This window comes from Mesocricetus auratus, unplaced genomic scaffold (genome assembly GCF_017639785.1).
Source record: "Mesocricetus auratus isolate SY011 unplaced genomic scaffold, BCM_Maur_2.0 Super-Scaffold_100003, whole genome shotgun sequence".
Classification (NCBI taxonomy): Eukaryota; Metazoa; Chordata; class Mammalia; order Rodentia; family Cricetidae; genus Mesocricetus; species Mesocricetus auratus.
In genome coordinates, this window is record NW_024429188.1 from 48105648 (window position 1) to 48121456 (window position 15809).

At 40.1% G+C, this 15809-nt stretch overlaps 1 protein-coding gene across 1 annotated transcript in view; it reads left to right on the plus strand.

Annotated features, from left to right (window-relative positions):
- The window catches only part of Taf1 (TATA-box binding protein associated factor 1), a gene marked incomplete at its 3' end in the record, with an annotated part of 70332 nt that extends 54967 nt beyond the window's left edge, over positions 1–15365 (plus strand). Inside the window, 6 exon segments of the mRNA NM_001281569.1 lie at positions 5611–5678; positions 5969–6085; positions 9949–10074; positions 11501–11657; positions 12452–12629; positions 15122–15365. Coding sequence (NP_001268498.1) covers positions 5611–5678; positions 5969–6085; positions 9949–10074; positions 11501–11657; positions 12452–12629; positions 15122–15338 — 863 coding nt within the window.
- Positions 15366–15809: the final 444 nt, after the last annotated feature.

A 15809-nucleotide genomic window follows, 5' to 3' on the forward strand; every position in this document is an offset into this window, starting at 1 on the left:
ATGAATATTTAAAGCAAGACATGATAGTGCATGCCTATAGAGTCCTAACTACTAAGGCACTTTGAATTTTAGAGTTCAGGACAAACCTGGACAACGTAGTAAGGACCTAGCTCAAAAAAAGTAAATCAGAAAATATATTTTGGGGGTTTCCGTATTACTTTTTTTTATAATTCTAGAGGTTTGAGGTGAGAAAGGGATTGCGATAGTTCATTTGAAGGTTTAAAGGGGGGGGCAGATTTCAGTCTACATAGTAAGTCCCAGGCCAGCCTGGGACACAGCAAGACCCTGTCTCAAAAAATAAAAGTAATAAACCTCAGTAGTAATAGCCTCTATTACTATTTTGTTTGTTTGCTGGAGATAGCTCACACTTTGTAGTTTTGGCTGACCTTGCCTCTTGAGATGGAATTAAAAGCATGCACTGTCACATTTGGCTTATTTTATGCTTTGTATATAACACTGGCTGACCCAGAATTTGGCTATATAGACCAGGCTGGCCTCTGCTTCTTAAGTGTTGGTATTTTCTCTTTGTTTTGTGTATGAGTTGGGGTTTTTTTGAATACTCATTTTCTTAGGAGGGAGTTGTTTCTAGTATTGTAGAAATAGTATTAAGGGAACTGTGAGTCTAGAAGTAATCACAAACCTGTTTACCTACTGAACAGGTGATTTTTCTTTGAAACCTTACGGCTATCTAGCAATATTAATACTTACTTTCCCTTCTCCTTGCTTTGTTCTCCTTACATCATTGTAAGCATGAAGAAAAACATTTTTTTAGCTTGGTGACATGTTGATTTCCTGGAGCAATCATTGAAATTACCACATTACCAAATTACTACTATGGTAATTTTTTTCCACTATGGTAATTTCACTGTGGGTATAAATTGAATGTGATTCTCTAGGCTTTGCAAATCTTTATTTAATTGGGTAAAACTTTATCTTATTTTTATGGTAATTATGGCACCATTCTGGAAGCAACTGTGTGTGTGTGGTTTTCCTTTTAGGGTCTGGGAAATTGTACTTAGATTTCCATTTAATTCTCCCTTCCAGTAGCCCCAACACTTTTTATTGTTCCCAGAGAGGCCCTGTTACCTTTCCTTGTCTCTTCATCTTTTTTCCCAAAGCTGTAAAACCTACAACTGATCTTCCTACTTTTAGTAAGCTCCTGATGTTTTTCAAGATATAGAATAGTATTTTTAGCTTTATGGAGGTGGATAGGCACCTTTTGAAAATTTTATTCTACCCAGAAAAAGATATATTACATACAGAATTTTATACAGGGACTTTGTTAGTCTTTGCATCATTAATTCTTCATTCAAGAACTGCTCTATAGCTAAGAGTAAGAAAATGTCTGGGTATTTTTATCCATGTATCTCAACAATGATTTACCAACTAGAATTTCATTATAAAGACTTCAATACTGTATTTCTTATAATAGCATAATGGAATTAAATAGCTGAAATCCATGTAACTCTTGAACATGGGCTATCTAAAACTAGAAAAAGGCATAAACAACTAGTAATAAAAACTTAGGCAAGGGATATCACTTGTAATTTTTTATACTCTTTTTTTTTTTTTTTTGGTTTTTCGAGACAGGGTTTCTCTGTGGCTTTGGAGGCTGTCCTAGAACTAGCTCTTGTAGACCAGGCTGGCCTCGAACTCACAGAGATCCACTTGCCTCTGCCTCCCAAGTGCTGGGATTAAAGGCATGCGCCACCAACGCCCGGCAATTTTTTATATTCTAGAGGCATTAGTGAATATTTCTTTAGAGTCATTTGTTTCGAAGGAAATGCGGAAGGGAAGAGATCTTTTCAAAATGATTTCCAGAGAGAAACATTGCAAACATAAAATTAATCACCTTTGTATTATAATTGACATATTGAGAAGTTGATCTGCATTTACATGTCAAAACTGAATAAAGGCTGAATTTCTAAACCATGTCCTTGTAGGCATAAGAGCCACTATACAGAAACTGGTGTTATTATTAGTTCAATTTAAATAGGTCGGTAGCCTATCTGCAGCCTTGATTTTTCTCTATCATTACATAACCAGCACATGAAAGTTTGATGGCTTTAAGTTCACATGTAACGTCTCACTTAAAAAAAAGTGGACACCAAGACTAGAAGGCATTGGATAGCTTCTTTCTTTCTCTGCATATTCCTTTGAGGTAGGTTCTCTTCTTGAAGTCGTGATAGACTGCAGGAGAGTAAGTCCCAACAATCCTTCTATCTCTGTTCTTCTCAGATCTGGGATTACAGGTATTTGGGGGGATGCTCACCTTGTCATGCATTTGCTAGGCTGATATCTGACTAGAGTTCAGGTTCGGCGAACAAATGCTGTTAACTACTGAGCCATTGCTCTGAGCCTGCAATAACTCTTTTATTAAGAAAGTGTCACCAAGCCGGGCAGTGGTGGCCCATGCCTTTAATCCCAGCACCCAGGAAGCAGGGACAGTTGGATCTCTGAGTTTGAGGCAAGCCTGGTCTACAGAGTGAGTTATAGGACAACCAGAGCTACACATAGAAATGCTGTCTCAAAAACATAAAAGAAACAAAACCTTAGCCAGGCGATGGTGGCACTCACCTTTAATCCCAGCACTCAGGAGGCAATATATATATATTGTTTGTTTGTTTGTTTTGAGGCAGGGTTTCTCTGTATCTTTGGAGGCTGAACTAGCTCTTGTAGACCAGGCTGGTCTTGAACTCACAGAGATCCGCCTGCCTCTGCCTCCCGAGTGCTGGGATTAAAGGCACATACCACCACCGCCCAGCACTATCTTAATGATTAGTTTAAGTTTCTTTTTGGTTTGTGTCTGACGTGAGGATACAATTTTATTTTATTTTGCAGTTTTTTGTGTGTGTGTGTGTGCTAAAGAGGAAATCCAGAGCCTTGCAAATGCCAGGAAAGTACTCTACCACCAAACTATATCCCCAAGATAGGCAGGGCTAGATGAGGAAAATTCTGGGTAGCGAAGGAGAGAGAGACTGCTGGGAGATGCCATGTAGTGGAGGAAGGAGTAACAGGTCCGGACCCTTCTCTGGTAAGATAAAGCCATGTAGAAATATATAGATTAGTAGTTATGGGTTAATAATTCAGAGAGAGCTAGCCAATAAGAAGCCCTAGCCATGAGCCAACAGTTTTATAATTAATATAGTGTCTGTGTGCGTATTTGGGGCTGAGGGGCGCTGGGACCTGGCAGGACAGAAGCATATATCTTCAATACCTTTAATCCCAGTACTTGGGAGGCAGAAGCAGGAGGATCGCCTGTAAATTGGAGGCCAGCCTGGTCTATGTTATTGGAATATATGGGGGGAGGTAGGAAGAGAGGGGAGAGAGAGAAAAGAAATATGGGTGCCCTCGGGGACCAAAAGAAAACATTGAATCTCCTGGAGCCAGGTAACTGTGAGACATCTGATGAGGCTGCTTAGATCAGAACTGGGATCCTCTGCAAGAGCAGAAAGAAAAATTCTTAACTGATGAAGCATCTCCAGCCCTTGTATCATGGATGTATGATACAAGGTCTCTTAAGTTTTACATGCCAGCCTCAAACTTAACTGTAATTCAGGCTAGCCTTGAAGTTATGATCTGCCGCTTTAACCTCTCCAGCACTCAGGTCTTAAGCCAATCATTAAGATATTAAGGACACAAAGTAGGATGGTGGTGGCACACGCCTTTAATCCCAGCACTAGGGAGGCAGAGGCAGGCGGATCTCTGTGAGTTCAATACCAGAGACCAGCCTGGTCTACAAGAGCTACTTCCAGGACAGCCTCCAAAGTCACAGAGAAACCCTGCCTGGAAACCTACCCCCCCCAAAAAAAAAGACATTAAGGACACAAATAATTAAGAACAGTGTGGTAACATTGGCCTTTTTTGTTTGTTTGTTTTAGAGACAGGGTTTCTTTTTTCCCTCAATATATGTTTTTATTCAAATTAGAAACATGCATACTTCACATGTCAGTCCCAGCTCCCTCTCCCACCCCTCCTGCCTTGTCCCTCCACCAGCTCCCCCAGACCCTCACCCAATCCCCACATCATTTCCCAGGGAGGGTGAGGCCCTCTTTGGGGGGATCTCCAAAGTCTGTCATTTCATCCAGGGCAGGACCTAGGCCTTCCCCATGTGTCCAGGCTGAGAGAGCATCCCTCTATTTGGAGTGGGCTCCCAAAGATCATTCATACACCATAGTAAACACTGATCTACTATCCAAGGCCCCAGTGGTTTCTGTGGCCTCCTCCCTGGAACTACATTCATGGAGTCTGGATCAGTTAGTTCCCTGTTGGCCTCTCATCCATCAGTCTGGGATTCAAGAGCTCCCCCTTATCTGGTCAGTGAGACAGGGTTTCTTTAAATATATGAAATATAGCCAGATAGTATATACTTGGGAGATGATTTACTTGAAAAGGACTTAATTTTTTGGCTTTATTTTATGTGTATGAATGTCTTGCTTGAATGTATTTCTCTGCACCATCTGCATGCCTGGTACCCAAGGAGGTCAGAAGAGAGTGTTGGATCCTCTGTAACTGGTGTTACAGGTGGTTGTGTACACCACCGTGTGAGTGTTGGAAAATCCACGGGTATTCTCTGTAAGAACAAGTGTTCTTAACCTGCTGAGCCTTCTCTCCAGCCCCTGAAAAGGACTTCATTATTCCTATAATGGCTTGTAATAATCATAGTATATGTATATATAGTATACTTTTTGTGGTGTTGTGGACCAAACCGAGGATCTTGTATGTGGTAAGTAACTATCCTGTTAAACTATATCTCTAGCCCCCCTCCCCAAATGTGATATACTTTTACTTCTTTATATAATGGTAAGCTTTTCTAGAATGCTGAAAACCTTGGGTCAATACCCAGCACCACATAATCTGGATGTGGTAGCACATGCCTGTAATTTCAGCATGTAGGAAAAGGTAGGTAGATTCCATGAGTTCCAAGGCCATCATGGGCTGCATATGGAGACCCTGTCTCAAAACAATAAATGAAAAATAAAGAGGAGTTGCTACTCATTCTCAGGCCATTTGTGTCCTAGAAGATGCTAGCCCTTTGCTAAAGTAGAGGAGAGGTCTAAGTTTCCATGTAGGTTTTTCTGAATCTTAAATAATGACATACTCTTGGATAGCAAAGTATAAAATTCTTGTTTTTAAATTGCAATGTATGAGGCTGGAGAGATTGTTAAGTATTTAAGAACACTGGCTGTTCTTCCAGAGCATCAGGGTTAACTTCCCAGCACATGCATAACAGCCCAAAACCATCTGTGACTCCAGTCCAACAGCTTCTTCATGCCACTTTGGATACCAGGCATGCATATAGTATACAAGAATATATGTAAGGGAAACGCCCACATATATAACACAAAAAAATTAATTTTAGTTGAATGGTGGTAGTACACCTTTAGCCCCAACATTCAGGAGGCAGAGGCAAGCAGATCTTTGTGAGTTCAAGGCCATCCTGGTCTACAAAGTGAGTTCCAGGACAGACTCCAAAACTACACAGAGAAACCCTGTCTGCAAAAAGAAAATAAATGAATGAATAAATAGCACAATGTATTAAATCAGTGTGTTAAGGAAATACAAAATTCTTGAAGTTACAAAGGTAATGGCATTTTCCTTCTTTCATAGGGTCTGAGAGTCAGTATACTAAAACTGCTCAGGAGATTGTGAATGTTTGTTACCAGACATTAACTGAGGTAGGTGATTAAGAAGATCCAGCTCCCTGAAACTTTTCTGTTGTGTCCTTGAATTTGAAGCTTTCCTGACTACCCTGTTTTCTTTGCAATGTAATATTCCATCTTCTACCCTCATTCCATTATTTCTTTCTCTGCTTTGTTTAGGTTATCAGCTGTATTCTGCTGTTAGAATAGAATAGAAACACTCTGAAGATGGGGATTGTGTGCGTGCGTGCGTGTGTGCGTGTGTGTGTGTTTGCCTGCCCAGTACCTAAAAGTTGAATGCATTCATTAATTTTATTGTTTCTCAGTATGATGAACATTTGACTCAACTTGAGAAAGATATTTGTACAGCTAAAGAAGCAGCTCTTGAGGAAGCAGAATTAGAAAGCCTTGACCCAATGACTCCAGGACCTTACACACCACAGGTGAGCCAAAGGATTAGGGATTTCTTCCAGTTTTCTTATGGTTTGGGAAATTGGGAGCATGTTAATAGATATGTTTACTGAGATACCGTTCTTCTCTGTCCTTCCTCTTCATATGCCTTTCGTGTGCTTTCTTGTCTTCTCAAAGGCTAAGGTGAGTGAGGGCCATGTATCTTCTTGACCTTGTTAAATCCAGAAGAGGCAACTATGGGATGAATGAGTGGGATGGTTGTTCATAGACAGTGTATGAGAATACCAGATTCCTGACTTCTATAACCAGTGGCATCCTCTAGGTCTTCAGTTCTCTTGTCAGTAAATTTTGGGGTTCTAGGACATCCCTAGAATGTTGGTTGCTCAGTTACAGATGTGCCATACTGTTCTTGTACCTTCTAGACACCTGATTACCCATTAGAGGTATGTCAGCATATCTCACATCACTCAATTTCCTGGGTTAATTTTCTTTCCTACTAAATGAAGATAGTTTATATTTTAAGTTTGTATATTAGAAGACTAATAAGTTCTTATTAGTAAATAAGAAAGTTTCTAGTTTTTCTGGTCTGACTGAATGAACCTCTGAATATTTCCTCCATATTACAGTCTGAGAAAGTTGGCATATTTGAAGAATTGACGTTAAATGGACTGTTAACAGGTCCTTGGTTTCTTTATTGGAGACACAGTGGTAGAGTGGAAAGGACATGAGGTTTGATGTAAAACAGTCCTGGGTATGAGTCTTAGCTTTGCTACTGTCTAGTTTTGTGATATTGAGAAATTAACATTTCTATTTCCATTTCTCTAAGATGTGCTTTCCAATATTAAATGATTAGTTTGTATGGTACATGATAGGCATTCAGTAAATATGTTTTCCTTCTTTGTATGAAGGGTTCTTGTTTTGGTTGTTTGTAAAGTTTCCAGAGACTCTTTAAAATTTAATTGAATTCTTTAATGCAGAATTTCTTCCAATTCCCATAGGATTATTTTCCATTCTATTCAGATTTCACTCTGAATTTAAATGCAGCATGCATGATCTCTGTTGGATTTTTGCTGTCTCTGTGTCTCATTCGTACACTTTCTCTATCTATCTTTTGCTCTCTCATTCATCCCAAAACCTAGGTTACTGAGGGGCCAGGTATAAAGAACCCTCAGATACTTCTTCAAGGTCCATAACAAGGAAAGGCTCTTGGAGTTGTATGGGCAGATTGGGTCAAGGGGGCTTGGGTGAGTGATGTTGCCCAGGAAGGCCTTGTTTGTTAATAGGCTCACAGTTTCTACAAGGTACTTTCTGGTAAGTTAAACCTTGGGTACTAGCCATCATTCTTCAGAATAATCTAACCACCAAGTGGCATGTGCTTTTCTCAAGCCTTGGACAGTCATAAGCTGAGACCATTGGTGAGTCAAAGCCTTGTCCTTACTGAGTAATAGCTGTTTTGGTATACTTAGTGAGTTTCTTGTGAAGAGTATGGTATGGATAGTACTGCTTCATTCTTTTCAGTTAATGCTCTCATCATTCTCTTTATGTGTATACATTTTAAGATAGCCAAGTTTTGCCTGTTAACTCAAGGAAGAACCTCATACGTGAACACCCTTACTCATTACTATATAAAATCAAAACTATTAGAAAGTGTGTATGTAAGGTTAACCTGTCATAATACTGTTGTGATTGTAAAGAAGCATGGTAGTTAATCATGTTATTTTCAACTTCAAAGAATGGCAGTCAATAATGTATTTGCACCTGGATATTTCTACTGAGCTTGCATTGAGCTCAATACTTTGGAATTACTCATTTTACAGTTTCCCACAGTCCTCTTTATTTTCATACTACACTTTAAACTTTTGTAGAAAGTTCCTGGTTTTCCCTTATGTTACATACTGGTTTATCTGTGTACTTATTTGTATTCAAATCTGTTTTGCCTCTATTTTGGAAACTCAAATCTTCTCAGTCAATGTTGTTTGCTTACTTGTTTACAGAGCATCACACGTGGACGTTCATTTGTTTCTTTGAGACAAGGTCTGGCTGTGTGATCCAGACTGGCCTCAAGTTTGTGATCTCCCTAACTGAACTTTCCTAGTGCTGAAGCTATAGGCTTGTACCCCTCTTCCTTGCTCATAAGCAGATTTTGTATTGATCAAAGTAACATGATGATTGGAGAAAACTACAATATGGGGCTGGAGAGAAGGCTTGGCAGTTAAGAGTGCTTGCTGCTCTTTCAGAGGACCTGAGTTTGGTTTCTAGCACCCACATTGTGTGACTTGCTGTTTTAACTTCACCTCCAGAATTTCTGATGCCTTCTTCTGGCCTCCAAAGACACTGCAGTCGCATGCACAAACCCATACTCAAGCATGCACATATACTCATAATTTTACAAAATGAATATATAAATCTTTTTTAAAAAGAAAATTGGGCTGGGCATTGGTGGCACACGCCTTTAATCCCAGCACTCAGGAGGCAGAGGCAGGTGGATCTCTGTGAGTTTGAGGCCAGCCTGGTCTACAGAGCGAGTTCCAGGACAGCCTCCAAAACAATACAGAGAAACCCTGTCTCAAAAAACCAAAAAAGAAAGAAAGAAAGAAAGAAAGAAAGAAAGAAAGAAAGAAAGAAAGAAAGAAAGAAAGAAAATTGGAGCTGGGTGGTGGTGACGCACACCTTTAATCCCAGCACTTGGGAGGTAGACGCAGGGGGATATCTGTGAGTTTGAGGCCAGGTTGGTCTACAGAATGAGTTCCAGGATAGTCAGGACCCTTTCACTGAGGAGCCCTGTCTGGAAAAAAAGGAAATTGTAAAATACAAAAAAGAGGTGTTACTTATCAATTCCATCTTTCATAACATCACCACTGATTATTTTGAGTTTCTTCATATCTGTGGAATGTGTGTTTATGTCTGTAAATATACTTTAAAAGTGAAATTGATGAACCCTGTCTCGAAAAAAACCAAAAAAAAAGTGAAATTGATGGATACTATTTTTCCAAAACGCTTCATGAATATTTTATGTAGTCCCTCCTAGTGTTGACTAGCATCCCTTTGCTAAAACCCTGTTCTTTTCAAGGACAATAAAATAAGAGAGAGGGATCTATGATTTATTGAGTACCAAGTATTGGTACATAGCTCTTAATTCTCATAAGCCTATGAGGTAGATACTATCATTCATGTTTTACAGTTGAGGAAAACAGGATGATTAACAGTGGTAGAGTCAAGACTCAATCCCAGGGCTGTTTACTCCAAAGCCCAAGTTTTGTTTTATTTTTAACAAACCATTTTGCTTTGAAGAATCATCTGCAAGCTCATGAACTGTCAAACCATTCCATGTCCTTGTTGAAATTTAAATTCTTTTATCCAGTTTCTTCTTATATGCCTCTAAGTCAGTAAAACTATCACTAATATGAATCTCTGAGTTTAAGAACATCAAGGCAAGCCAGGCGGTGGTGGCACAAACCTTTAATCCCAGCACTTAGAAAGCAGAGGCAGGCAGATCTCTGTGAGTTCAAGACCAGCCTGGTCTACAGAGCGAGTTCCAGGACAGACTCCAAAGCTATGCAGAGAAACCCTGTCTTGGAAAGGAAAAAAAAACAAGACTTAGAACAAGAAAGTAGATTACTGACCAGAGAGGCTGTTAGTATATAAATTTGTCCCTAAACTTTATGCATTTCTTCTTTAGTTTATGAACACATAGACTAGATGCCAATGTGCTAGAGTGAACGTTATTTGTAGGATTCTAAAAATGTGTGTACAAACCTGTACCAGATTGTGTTTCCTCTTTAACTGGGTTGCCTTGCATGTCCTTTTTCTTCAGTGAATGTTATAAAGGAGAATTCTTTGTATTTCTTCTAACTATTTCCTTGGTAGAAACTAAGTTATATGTTTTATGCCACAGCCTCCTGATTTGTATGATAACAGCACATCCCTCAGTGTTTCTCGAGATGCCTCTGTATATCAAGATGAGAGCAATATGTCTGTCTTGGATATTCCCAGTGCTACTTCAGAAAAGCAGCTAACACAGGTAGGATGTTATTTATTTCTCTTTGTGATATTGGTGGTTTGCCTGATGGGTGAATGTGAAGGAATGGACTGATACTATGTATACGTGAAGGATGGCTGGATCCTTGGCCCTGAAAACAAGGCTTTGAAATTTGATTTCTGGGGCATTGTTGGCAGAATTAAGCACAACAGAACTTCAGGGAAAGTATTGAGGCATCAGATCAGCCTACTAGGTGACTGACTAAAAAGACCAGCTGCATTCTGAGACAGAGTTCACAGTAATTCGCATACTATTTTGTGCATCTTATAAGTTATAAACCAAAATAAAATTATATTTTTTAAACTGGCTTTTTTCCAGAGGTATCAGAATATACTTTTCATCTGAAGCTGTACCTATTCTCAAGGTTCCATGAAAGAGTACAAAACCCAGAAGGATTTTCTTTTTGTTTGTTTGTTTTTCAAGACAGGGTTTCTCTGTGACTTTGGAGGCTGTCCTGGAACTAGCTTTTGTAGATCAGGCTGGTCTCGAACTCACAGAAATCCATCTGTTTCTGTCTCCCGAGTGCCAGGATTAAAGGTGTGCACCACCACTGCCCAGCCCCCAGAAGGATTTTCTGTCCCAAAAGCTTAAGTTAGAAAGGAAACATTCCCTTCTGATGACATTTAAGAGTATACCGAAAATCTTCCTATTCTTTGGTTTTCTTTCCCTGTCTATTATTTCCAAAGAAAGACTGGGGGGAAATGCACATGCCTTGAGCTATGTAAACAGCCTCCACTAGCAGTGAGATTGGCTGGGATATCAGGGAAAAGCATCTGTCCTTGGTAAAGAACCCTTGGTTAACTCCTACAGGCACATCCCCCAATAATGTGCTATTTGTGTTCCTTACTCAGATTCACCAGGGCCGAGGTAGGCTGGGCAAGGAAGACTCTGGTATAGATATTGAAGGGTATGATGAGGAGGAGGATGGGAAACCTAAGACTCCAGCCCCATTGAGTATGCTTACAGAAAGCTTATGGTAACGTTATACATTTATATGATAGGAACCCTAAGTAGTACAGGGCAAGCCAAATCCCAAGGTTATGATACCATAGAATTTCTCCATAGTGAGCCTTTAATCCTTTGAATGAGCTAGACAAAACCATCCACTACAATTATTTAACTTCTTTTTTTATATATTATTCATTTATTTATTTTGTATACTCTCTTGTGCTTGCATGCCAGCAGAGGGCACCAGATCTCATTCCAGGTGGTTGAGAGCCACCATGTGGTTGCTGGGAATTGAACTCAGGACCTCTGGAAGTACAGTCAGTGCTCTTAACCGCTGAGCCATCTCTCCAGCCCCCCAATCATTTAACTTCTTGTGAGGCAGCAAATGGAATGCGGGGGAAAGAAGGTATTCTGATCTCTTACTTAGTCAGTGATGGGACTGCCACCTGAACTTGTTTAGGAAGGTGAAGATGGAGATGGTGATCTTGCAGATGAAGAGGAAGGAACTGTACAACAGCCTCAAGCCAGTGTCCTGTATGAGGATTTGCTTATGTCTGAAGGAGAAGATGATGAGGAAGATGCTGGGAGTGATGAAGAAGGAGATAACCCTTTTTCTGGTGAGTCTTGCTCCTTTGCATCTGTTTCTATATTGCTCACTAAATAGAAGCCCCTTTTGTACTTGCTATGTGCTATTATAAAAAAAATCTGTCGCTGGGCGTTGGTGGTCACGCCTTTAATCCCAGCACTCGGGAGGCAGAGGCAGGCGGATCTCTGTGAGTTCTAGGCCAGCCTGGTCTACGGAGAGAGTTCCAGGACAGCCTCCAAATCAATACAGAGAAACCCTGTCTCGAAAAACCAAAAAAAAAATCTGTCCCTTTTATTGGTGCCCCATTAGACCTAAGAGGATGATCATGTTCATTAGCCTAAGGGGAAAGTGAAGATGAACAGACACAGGAAGCATAACAGTGGAAAAGGCAGTGCCCAGGCAACAGCTTTGAAGAATTGTGTTTGGGAACAGGAAAGGAAAATTAAGAAAAATAATTTCAATGGTAAGGTAAAGGTATTGAAAATGATAGAAAACAGGTAAATTAGACTGAGATAGAAGAAATAAGTTACTTAAATTCAGTTTCTAAACTATAGATCTTGCTACTATTGACATTTGTTACTTAAAGAGAGATCTGAGAGGTGAGGACTATAGACTTGAAGTCTATATAGACTAGTTTTGGAGTACTAGTCTGAAGATGGTAATTCTGACAAGAACTTTTAATTCTCTTGCTCTTGTTTTTGTTATTTTGGTGCTGTGGCTCAAAATGTACTATCTCATACATGTGAGGTCAATATTCTAGCACTGAGCCATACCTCTAGCCCATCAAGCTTATCTCATAATTAACCACAATCTTTTTTTTTACAGCTATTCAGCTAAGTGAAAGTGGAAGTGACTCTGATGTGGGATCTGGCAGTATAAGACCCAAACAGCCCCGTGTGCTTCAAGAGAATACGAGGATGGGCATGGAAAATGAAGAAAGCATGATGTCCTATGAGGGAGATGGTGGGGAGGTTTCCCGTGGTTTGGAGGATAGCAACATCAGGTAATGGGCATCAATATGCTACTGGGCTCTAGTATCATTTCCTAAGCTCCTCTACTTGAGCCAGGCATTGTCTGAACCCTGGAAATGGAATGCATAGATGAATAAGATATAGCCTGCCCTTAAGGACCTCTTCTAGTGGAGGAGGATTGACACAAATCATTACAGATACAATGTCATAAGTTCTTAAGCACAAATAAGTACAGAGTACTGAGGTATCCCTAAAAAGGGACTGTCTTACTGTGCTTTTGATTAATCGGTAAATTTCACATAGAAGCATTTGAACTATGCCTTAAAGGATGGATAGGAATCTGCTCAGCATATACAATGGCAGCAAGGGGGATAGAGTTTTACAGATGAAATATGTCAGAGGCATAGAAATACAGCATGAAATGTGTTCAAGAGTAATTGGAGGCGGCCGGGCGTTGGTGGCGCACGCCTTTAATCCCAGCACTCGGGAGGCAGAGGCAGGCGGATCTCTGTGAGTTCGAGGCCAGCCTGGACTACCAAGTGAGTTCCAGGACAGCCTCCAAAGCCACAAAGAAACCCTGTCTCGAAAAACCAAAAAAAAAAAAAAGAGTAAATGGAGGCATTGGGAAATTAAGACTTTTGAAATAGCAAGACCATATATAGTAGAGGACCATAAATTACATGCCAAGGTGTTTGGATTTTGTTCTGTTAGTTCATGCTTTCAGGAAAAGGAAGTTGTCAGCTAAGCTGGCACACTTGTGTAATCTTAGTATTTAGGACATGAAATAGGAAGATCCTAAATTCAAGGTTAGCCACGTATGGTGGTGCGTTGCCTAAGAAGAGGCAGATGGATCTCTGAATTCAAGGCCAGCCTGGTCTGCATAGTGAAGTCTAGGTCAGTAAAACACTGTGTCCAAAACAGCAACAACAGAAAACTAAAAAACCTGGGGTATGTATTGAGGTTCTTTCTAAAAACAAAACAGCTGGGTGTGGTAAAGTTCACCTGTACACACTTTTCAAGGTACAGGTAGGAAGGTCAGATATTAAAGAATCCTCAACTACAAGGTGAGTTCAAAGCTAGGCAGGGTTACATGAGACATTAAACAAAATAAGAAGAGAAAGTAGCATTAAATTAGTATTAAGTAAAAATTCTCACTTTCGGACTTAACTCCCAAGTTCAACTGAATACTGCTATTTTTCTGTCCTATACTGATCTTTTTTTTTTTTTTTTTTTGGTTTTTCAAGACAGGGTTTCTCTGTGGCTTTGGAAGCTGTCCTGGAACTCACTTTGTAGACCAGGCTGGCCTCAAACTCACAGAGATCCGCCTGCCTCTGCCTCCCGAGTGCTGGGATTAAAGGCGTGCGCCACCAACGCCCGGCGCCTATACTGATCTTAAAAGTTACTTAATATACAAATTTCTGAGGAATCAGAATCTCATTTTTATTTATTTTATTTTAATTAATTAGCTTATTTATTTATTTCAAGACAAGGTTTCTCTTTATAACATTGGCTGTCCTGGAATTCACTATTAGACACTTAAGTATCTAAAATGTATAGAAAATAGGTCATATAAAGCCGGGCATTGGTGGCGCACACCTTTAATCCCAGCACTCGGGAGGCAGAGGCAGGCAGATTTCTATGAGTTCCAGGCCAGCCTGGTCTACAAAGTGAGTTCCAGGACAGCCCCCAAAGCCACAGAGAAACCCTATCTCGAAAAACCAAAAAAGAAAATAGGTCATATATAAAAATATCTCTGCCAAAAAAAATTATCTCTGCATGGTAGAGATATTGCTGAGCCCCCCTCCTTTTTTCCAATTTTTTAATAGTGAATGTGCATTTGTGATTTTTTTCAGAAATAAAATTAGAATAAACAAGCTGAAAATAGAACGCTCTGGCAGAAGGAACTCAATACTAGGGCCATGAAGACTTATTTCAGTAGTGCAGGCCAGGAAAGTTAGCACAGGACTCAGCAACAGCAGACAGAGCAGGAATAGAAAGGAGGTAATAGAGACAAGGTATATTAGATTATTCAGGGCTGCTGCCCAATTTCAAATACATAGATAAGTGAAACTAAGTGTCAAATGAAATAGTGGGGCTTGACAGCATTTGTGGTCAGATTAGCTGATAATGTGTGTTGGTTGATCAGCATCAGGAAGTTTATTTCAGGTTTTCGTGTATAAAGTCGACAAGTTGATGTTTTTGAATGGGATAATTTTTTTCTTAGGGGCCTTGTGGAACAGTCAAGAACCCATTATTTTAGTGTCTACGGGAGGTTGAAATGAGCTGATCCCTTGTCAGTACAAAGCATGGGAATGAAAAAAAAATGGCCAGGCGTTGGTGGCACACGCCTTTAATCCCAGCACTCGGGAGGCAGAGGCAGGCGGATCTCTGTGAGTTCTAGGCCAGCCTGGTCTACGGAGAGAGTTCCAGGACAGCCTCCAGAACAATACAGAGAAACCCTGTCTCGAAAAACCAAAAAAAAATAAAGGCATGGGAATGGTAAGATAATTGTTTCTCTTCTCAGTTATGGGAGCTATGAGGAACCTGATCCCAAGTCGAACACCCAGGATACAAGCTTCAGCAGCATCGGTGGGTATGAGGTATCAGAGGAGGAAGAAGATGAGGAAGAGCAGCGTTCTGGGCCCAGCGTACTAAGCCAGGTCCACCTGTCTGAGGACGAGGAGGACAGTGAGGATTTCCACTCCATTGCTGGAGACAGTGACATGGACTCTGATGAATGAGGCTTCCTTTAAGCCTCTTCAGTAAGCTTAGGTTGATTACCTTTCCCCCAGTTTATTTATATGTGTATAGTAGCTAATAATGATATTACCAGATTACCACTTTAGCTTTAGTAATAATAAGTAAATAGTAATCTCTCCAGATCCTGGAGTAGCAAATTCTTTCTGTAACCACTACCAAGAAGAGAGAGCAGACTCACTCTTCCCCATTACACTCTTTTAATGGCATTTATTGCTGTTGGTATATAAACATGGCACCATTTCACTTTCTAATTTTCAGGCTGGGATAGAGAATTAGTTATTTGGATATGCAATACCTTGTTCCTAAATAGATTAAAGGGACATAGCTATAAATCTTTGAAACAGCCTATGCATCCAAAATGATAGGTGTCCATGTAAATGTGCTCTCCCCTGCCCTAGGAAAATTACGGATAAATGGTAAGCTTCTTAAAGCAAAGACTATCTTTTCTTTCT